At 33.3% G+C, this 7,948-nt stretch overlaps 1 protein-coding gene, 1 long non-coding RNA gene and 2 pseudogenes across 2 annotated transcripts; all 4 read left to right on the top strand.

The window, feature by feature from the left end:
• The window catches only part of LOC110265337, a 4,506-nt pseudogene extending 2,770 nt beyond the window's left edge, over window positions 1-1,736 (top strand).
• On the top strand, window positions 1,789-2,890 carry LOC107611278 (annotated as a pseudogene).
• Window positions 4,526-5,290, top strand: LOC107611277 (nucleoside diphosphate kinase III, chloroplastic/mitochondrial-like). The gene is made up of 4 exons (XM_021108287.1): window positions 4,526-4,558; window positions 4,678-4,728; window positions 4,824-4,991; window positions 5,101-5,290. Exons 1-4 carry the CDS (start codon window positions 4,526-4,528, stop codon window positions 5,161-5,163), a joined length of 315 nt encoding a protein of 104 aa, XP_020963946.1. The 3' UTR covers window positions 5,164-5,290.
• LOC107611983 lies at window positions 6,822-7,726 on the top strand. The gene is made up of 3 exons (XR_001613554.2): window positions 6,822-6,836; window positions 7,287-7,382; window positions 7,652-7,726. It is a non-coding gene; the product is annotated as an uncharacterized LOC107611983 (long non-coding RNA).

The following is a 7,948-nucleotide window of genomic DNA, read 5'->3' as shown; positions in this document are numbered from 1 at the left end:
TGAGAGTTGTGAGTCTTCATGTTCTCTTGTCATCTCAAGTGCAGTTTCAGGTTCAACCACCTCATTCTTCATTGAAAGTTCTCTTGATGCAGTGGCCTCCTTATCTTGCTTTTCCACTTCCTCACCCACACATTTGTCTTCATCCTCACTGGTTGATGGTTCTAAGTTTCCCCTTGTTTGCTCTAAGGATCCATTTATCTGCTCGAGGATGGTTTCTTCCCAAGATGGGGATTTTGTGTAAAATTTCACAAGTTTTCTCTGTATTTCAATGCCTTCCCGGTATTCCTCATCTGTTAATTCAATGCCTTCAAGGTATTCAATCACTTCAATTGGACATCTACAACTCAAGTTATGATCATTTGAAGAGGGCATGGTCGCTGGCTTTAGTGTGCAGCGTTTGAGGTAACGTTAGCCTCAAACGTTGGCGAAAACGCCAGTTCTGGAGACTCAAATGTATTGTCCACCCCATACTATTATACATTGTTGGAAAGCTCTGGATGTCTACTTTCCAATGCCGTTGGGAGCACATCAATTGGAGCTCTACAGCTCGAGTTATACTCCATCGAAGGTGCAGAGGTCAGTTGGCCTCACTGCAGGTTGCCACCATGTTCGTTTATGCACATTGCGGGGCAGTTTTCTCCCTCAATTTTAGTGTCCACCATGCAGTGCCATATGTGCTTGGAAAGCTCTTGATTCCTACTTTCCAATACTTCTTGAATCACCTCATTTGGAGCTCTGTACTCACCTATCATTAATCAACCAAACACATCAAAGCTATGCTCAAAATCATGAGATATTCATTCTTTCATAATATGTGATAATTTTAGCATAAAACCTCATGAAATAGCATGAATTCATACATGGTTGATTAAATCAAAGGAAACATGAAAATCTACCCAATTGGCTTGCTTATGGATCAAGAAAGTGCATAAAACCTATTGAAACCAAAGGAAAAAGCATAGAAAAAACATGACATGGTGACATGTCATCAACATCACATAGTGGAAACTAGTTCTTAACTAATTGAATTCATGAAATATTGATTAGAATTTAGAATAGAAGCTTCTCTATTCAATTAAGTTACTCAACTTCACTTGAAATTTGATTATGCAGGGTCCATGCCTAAGCAGAAGTGGGAAACCAAATAAGCTGATTTTTCCAATGATGGCACTACTAGCAGGGATGCTGGGTGGTGTATTTGGAATTGGTGGTGGAATGCTCATAAGTCCATTTCTCATTCAGGTTGGAGTACCTCCTGAGGTAAATCTCACTTATGACATTAATTATGATTAATCTGACTTTAGAGTTTTAATTTTGATTATATGCTCGTATCTGTATAACTTTTAAGAAAACATAGTTAGACAGATATTTTTTCTGATATGACAATATACGATATATGATATATGTGTAAAAGACTATATTGGTTGTGCAGGTAATAGCAGCAACATGCTCATTCATGGTGTTCTTCTCATATACCAAGTCAACATTGCAATATGTAATGTTAGGAATGGAACACATAGAGACAGCAGTAACATTGGCCGTAATATGTTTCATTGCATCACTCCTTGGGTTATTAGTGGTGCATAGAGCAATAAAAAAATATAGCCAAGGTATATCTCCCACTTCTATATCTGTTTATCCACATGGTTATTTGGTTTCTTGTTACTCAAGACATTTACCACGCTTTATGTTGTTTCAACTTATCAGATTTTTCTGTGATGAAAGAGTCTGCCTAATTTTCTTGAATAGATACTCAGAGCTTAATTCCTTGCCATTTGTATATTTCAAATAGTTAAGGATGAATTCGGGTATATGTTATGTGATATTTTAAAGCAGAACTTTGTTGATACATATGGCGTGCAGTTTGACTCTGAAGCTAGAACTGCATTAGCTTTTGTCATGCTTAGAGCTGATGCTGAGCTCAAGTTCTTATTTTTCCAGAACCCTAGTGCTGATATGCTTCTTCATGAGTCAGAGATTGACAAAAATATCATATAGAAGGTGTTTTCTTAATTTATGTTTGTGTTCATAAAAATTTTAGCCCAAGAATTTTGGTTTTAGTCAGCATACTAATACTAATCTTAATGGCAAGCTAAAATATTCCATTATGGTTCTATTAGCTTGATTCATGATCCATCCAAGTCAGCTCATCTTGCCGCGTTGAAAATCGCTAAAGAATCTGGTTGTATTCTTTCATATGATCCAAATTTGAGATTGGCGCTATGGCCATCAGCTGAGGCTGCTCAGAAAGGCATAATGAGTGTTTGGGACAAAGCTGATATCATAAAGGTATTATGTTATATAACACTTTGCATTTCCTTAATTTTGTTCTTCTTTTGATTTCTTTTTTCATTTTCAATTTGTATCTATTATTGGGTTTCTTGCTTTCAATTCGACAGAGGGTGATGATCCTAACGATGATGATGTTGTATTAAAGAAGTTTTTTCACCCTAATCTCAAGCTATTAATTTTGACACAAGGTTCAAAGAGTTGTAGATATTACACCAAGGTAAGCTTACTACCAAGTCCATTTGAGAGTGATGGCATAAGCACTTGTTTCATTGTTGATTATGTGTGCAGAAATTCAAAGGCCAGGTGCGTGGTAGATGTTAAAGTTAACCCCATTGACACAGCTGGGGCCGGTGATGCATTTGTTAGTGGGATTCTCTACAACATTTGCTCATAAGCAATGTGGAGCTTGATGCTGCCAACGTAACTTGGTTATCTATTAATATTTTAGATTATCCCATCTTTAAGTGCTAAGTGTAATTTGTGACATCAGTTAATGAAGGAGATCCATGTAACATTGGGATGGTCATCTTATTTTTTTGGGTATCTTTTTATTGAGACGGTGAGATATTGGCCAATGATGTTGAAAAATAACATCCAATTTTATAGGTATCATGTAATAAATATTATGTTTATCTATATGATTTTTGGCTTTCCTTTATTCAATTTACAGTGTGTTTGATGGAGTAAATTTAGAAAATAAATCTAAAGTATTCATTTTTGTAATGTTAAAATCTAAAAAAATTTCTATTTTACCTTACTGACGGATTTACAGACGGATTTTCTGTCTATATTTAGAGGTAGGGATGGTTTTCGAAGGTTCAAATTACAGATGAAAAATCTGTTGGAAAATCTGTTTCCAATTACCGATGGAAAATCCGTCGAAAAACTTGTCTCTAATTACCGACGAAAAATCCGTCGGAAAACCTGTCTCTAATTACCGACAGAAAATTCGTCGAAAAATCTGTCTCTAATTACCGATGAAAAATCCGTCGAAAAGTTCGACGTTCCATGGAAATGGATGAGAGAATTTATTTAGAAAAAATCTGTCGATAATTGGTAAAAATCTGTCGGTAAATTACCGACGGAAAAAAATCTGTCGGTAATTTTGTTGGTAACCAAAAAATCGTCTGTAATAAAGGCCAAATCTGTCTGTAAATCTGTCTATATTAAGCAATTTTCTAGTTCTGAAGAATTTTAGCAGGATCAATTAACAAACTTAATATTGTGAATTTCTGGAAAAGAATCTAAAGGGTAGAGAGAAGTAACAATTCTTAATTTGCATTTTATTTAGGGGGTCCAATAGACTTTCTCAGTTTGAAATATGCTTGAAATGACCATATTCTGCATGCTCCGAAACCTGGCTGAATTACCTTGAACTTTCAACTTAAAATCTAAGTATCATTAGATAAGGAATCAAACTCAAATGGTTTTAAATTGTGGTTGAGATTTCGGTTGCTTAAACTTCAAGCATAAAGGTGTGATTGTTTATGTTCACAACTTGAAATTTAACTTGTTACCGCTTTGATATGGCCTAAAATGCTATAATTCATCTGAAGTTCGTAACCCTTGAAACAAAGGTTATAAAGTCATCATGTTATGGATTAATAGAATGGTTTTTAGGATATTATACTTCATAGTGTACCATATATGTGTGGATTATTTACACATTCTACTTCTTCTTAACTTGATCCTATGACAAGCAAGTACTAGATAGAAAAAGAGGCAAGCAAAAGTCTTGGTAATAAGTCTTATATTATGATTTTTCTTTCCACAAAAAAACCATGTCCTGGATATGATTATTTTGTTATCAACATTAGTTGAATACTTTTTTCATGTGATGAGTTTCTTGAAGGAGTAAGCAAAAGTGAGAATGATTTGTTTTCAAATGGTATTTATCTTTAAATAGTCATTTACTTCCTTGAATACTTTATTAATGTTTTCAAAGTATAGAATTTACTACCTCCCTCAATCACACCCCAACATTATAAAGGAATATCCAAACTAGAATTAACCATGAATTAACATTTTCCATTTCATTTTTTATATCAATATTCATGCATCAATATCCACAGACCACGATATATACATTGTTTTATCATGGTAGTTTATCAACCAACAGTTTGTGCTATTCTATGAATATCAATGTTGCAAAATATTACAGTAGCCATCCTTTAGCCAGACATTCAACATCTAATTTTTCACTTTTCTTTTTCTACTATGACTTGTAGCTTACATGATTCAGGATCAAGATATGCATGCTGCTAAGGTAAACATAACATCGTCTCTAATGCGCATCTTCATGTCTTCTTCACGTATTTCCTTCCTTTCTTGCTGGCTTGGTACAATTCTTATGTGCTAATAATGTGTTCACCTTTTTCAACTCAGTTGGAGTGCACTTTCATTGCCATTAAGCCTGATGGGGTGCAGAGATGCCTGGTAAATTGAGTATACATTTTTCACAATTTTAATTTGTCCCTACATGACACAAATAGGTCCCCACTTAATTAGTATAAGGTGTTCTTTTTGTGCAGATCTCAGAGATCATATCTCGTTTTAAGAGGAAAGGATTCAAGCTTGTGGGAATTAAAGTAATCATCCCTTCAAAGGAGTTTGCCCAAAATCATTATCATGACCTCAAAGATAAACCATTCTTCAATGGGCTATGTGATTACCTAAGCTCTAGTCCTGTCATTGCAATGGTTAGTCACAAACTTAGAATTGACTAAATCTATGTCCTTGAAAAACGAATACAACCACGCTAGTGTTCTTAACATGTTTTTCAAAAAAACACATGGATATGATATATAGGTGTGGGAAGGACAGGGAGTTATTACCTATGGCAGAAAACTGATTGGAGCCACAGATCCTTAAAAATCAAAGCCTGGAACTATTAGGGGAGATCTGGCTGTTGTCGTTGGAAGGTACTATTTTTTTCAAAGGAACTTACTACCTAGTTTTTCTTTGTACATTTTACAGATGCAACAATATATTCTCCATAATAATGTGACTTTGCAGAAATATCATCCATTATATTTGAAACAGAATTAGTTAAAAAAAATACATGAATGTAACGATAACTAAATAGCAAGTTTAATATTTATAGAGGAGTAGGCACTGGTGATTTCTACCTATTAATGTAATTTTTTATTACTTTGTCCTTACAGAATTAACTAAGGTTCATTGCTTGGCATTTATAGTAGCAATAGAAATTAAGTGGGTCATATAGAGTTTTCAATTTTGCATCTGCAAAGAAAGTCTCATCTTTTTATCTCTAGTCCCTACCCCTCTTCCCACCATCACCATTCATAACATGCATAAGATTTGGACAAAACAATTTTTTCTAATGTAACCATTATCTATATAGCCTCATAAGTAAACTCATAAATAACTATTATGATTGGTGTATTATATTGGGTTGTTTTATACTCTAATTGAATGGAGATCTTAAATTTCAGTTTACTGATTTATTTGTTCGTAATATTATTTACGTGTATTTTACCTGGTTGATCCGTTTTATTTGGAAGAAAATACATATTCTAAAATCGCTTTAGATTTTTTTATCCTTATTATTCATCATCAAGTTTTTACTTTAGATGTATGAAAATGAAAGGACATTTTCCAACATATACTACCATCCTCCTCTAGTTCTTATCAAATAATAAATTCAAAAGTAGTAGTAGCAATAATAATAATAATAATTACTTTCTTGGGTTGCTCATTTTCTTGGATTTTGGAAATTTGATAACTTTAATGAAGTTATGGGAGGATCCAATAATAAAACTCTCCATGAGAATCATTGCAAAACACACTAACTAGCTACTACTGAATGGAATGAATGAATGAATGATGTAGACTCTAAAAGGCTTCAGCTTTTTAACCTTTTTACTTGTTTTAGAATTGGGTCAAAAAACAAAAAGCAACATTAGTTTTTGGCAGTAAAATTGAAACGCACATGGTGCAAGTGCAGGTTTTCCAGCTACTATAATTTAATTTGAGAAGTGTGAGGATGGTGTTTGTGGTAATAATTTGAGAGAGAGAAAGAAAAAGAAGGGTTTATGAAATGATGCTTCTATGAATGTATTATTAGAGTGTTTGATCAGAGAGAGAAAGAAAGGACAGAAAAGAACATGCTTCCCTTTTCTTTCTTTCTTCATTTCTCTCAACAAAGGACCCCTCTCTTTCATCTCAGGAAATTGGTGAGCGAATTGAAGGCAAATCAAAATAGCAATAAATAAATAGTTTTTTCACCAAAAAGAAAAAGAAGAAAAAACCTTAATTTCATTAGTGTGCCTGTATGATTGGTTTCTGGTTAGAGAACTAACATTACATGTAGGCTTGGCATTATGGAGATCATATCTCTCTAGGATTTTATCTGGTTCTAGGTTCTATGGTTGCCAAAATTTACTAATCAATTAGTATTCCAACTGATTTATTTGTTGCAGGATTATATTAAAGAAAGTGATAATTTAATCTCTCTCCATGATCAAATTTGTGATTGCGATAGTATTTTGTCATATATGGAAACTCTTCTAAGTGGATTTCAGGTGTGTTGCTCGACCGTTTGAGCACTTTAGAAACTTATTGTATTTATTTTGGATACATGTGACAGAATCTATTTTGAGTGCATGCAGTTGGTAAACAGTTTATTTCACCCATAAGGCAGTTGCATTAATCTTGAGGGGTCATCTCTGTTATCTTGCTTATCTTAATTTTTGTTACATTAATTGACTGCTCTATATAATTGTGATGATTATCTACAAGTCTTTGAGTATATAATGGCAAAGAAATAATTGAAATATGAGGTAGAACCAAAGTACAAATCGGCTAAGTGCCTGCAATAAATAGATGGTTCTACTTTAGTGCTTTTCCCTGCTCATAGTAATATGAATGTCTCGGATTAAACTTTGAGATGATTTTACCCCTGCCTAATAATGTCTTCTTAGTGATAAATCTTATTTGGATTTTGGTTTAAGTGTTTGAAATGCTTTCTGCAGAATTTCTTTCCAGCTATGACTAAGATTGTTGGCACACTCGGTCCAAAGTCTCGTTCAATGACACTATTTCGTGTTATCTTGATGCAGGAATGTCTGGTATTCTCCATTGCAACCCTTGATTCTTTCCAATATTTGTTTAGAAAATTGATTGTAGATATATTTAGTTGTTTGTCAAATTGTCCTGATTCTTAGCTATTGATAAAGAACAATTTTCGGCTAGTTCGTTTATTTTCTTGGTATATTGTTAAAAAGCTTAGAATCAACAATGCATTTAGAGTTGAACAAAATTGTGTTTGCTTTTCTTTCTTTATCATTTGGAATTACTACTTCTATCATCTCATTCTTCTTTTATTACCATGTACTAGTTGCAAAGTTTGATTTCTCGTGGGGAGATTCAGAATACCACCAAGAGACATTGGAAAACTTGAGGGCTGCTATCAGACATTAGAAAAATTTATATCCAGAATACCATCATGTAATACCACCTTGTATCACATCTTTAGACTATCATTTTTCCTAATGTTTGATCACATTGAGAATTTTTTTATATATAGAGTTATGTCTTATATATTGAGGAATTGTGTTATAAAAGATTTAATTTTTAAATTTTGATATTAAAAAATAAATTTTTAATTTAAAAGTATGTAAATAAGATGAGATTA

This window comes from Arachis ipaensis, chromosome B08, assembly GCF_000816755.2.
Source record: "Arachis ipaensis cultivar K30076 chromosome B08, Araip1.1, whole genome shotgun sequence".
In the NCBI taxonomy this organism is placed as follows: Eukaryota; Viridiplantae; Streptophyta; class Magnoliopsida; order Fabales; family Fabaceae; genus Arachis; species Arachis ipaensis.
Note: the sequence above shows the minus strand (reverse complement) of the source record. Positions and strands in the feature narration are given on the sequence as shown.

Coding starts and splice junctions, on each gene's coding strand:
- LOC107611277 (XM_021108287.1), top strand. CDS start 4,526: ATGATTCAGGATCAAGATATGCATGCTGCTAAG. Junction 4,559..4,677: donor AAGATATGCATGCTGCTAAG/GTAAACATAACA, acceptor TTTTCAACTCAG/TTGGAGTGCACTTTCATTGC. Junction 4,992..5,100: donor CTAGTCCTGTCATTGCAATG/GTTAGTCACAAA, acceptor TATGATATATAG/GTGTGGGAAGGACAGGGAGT.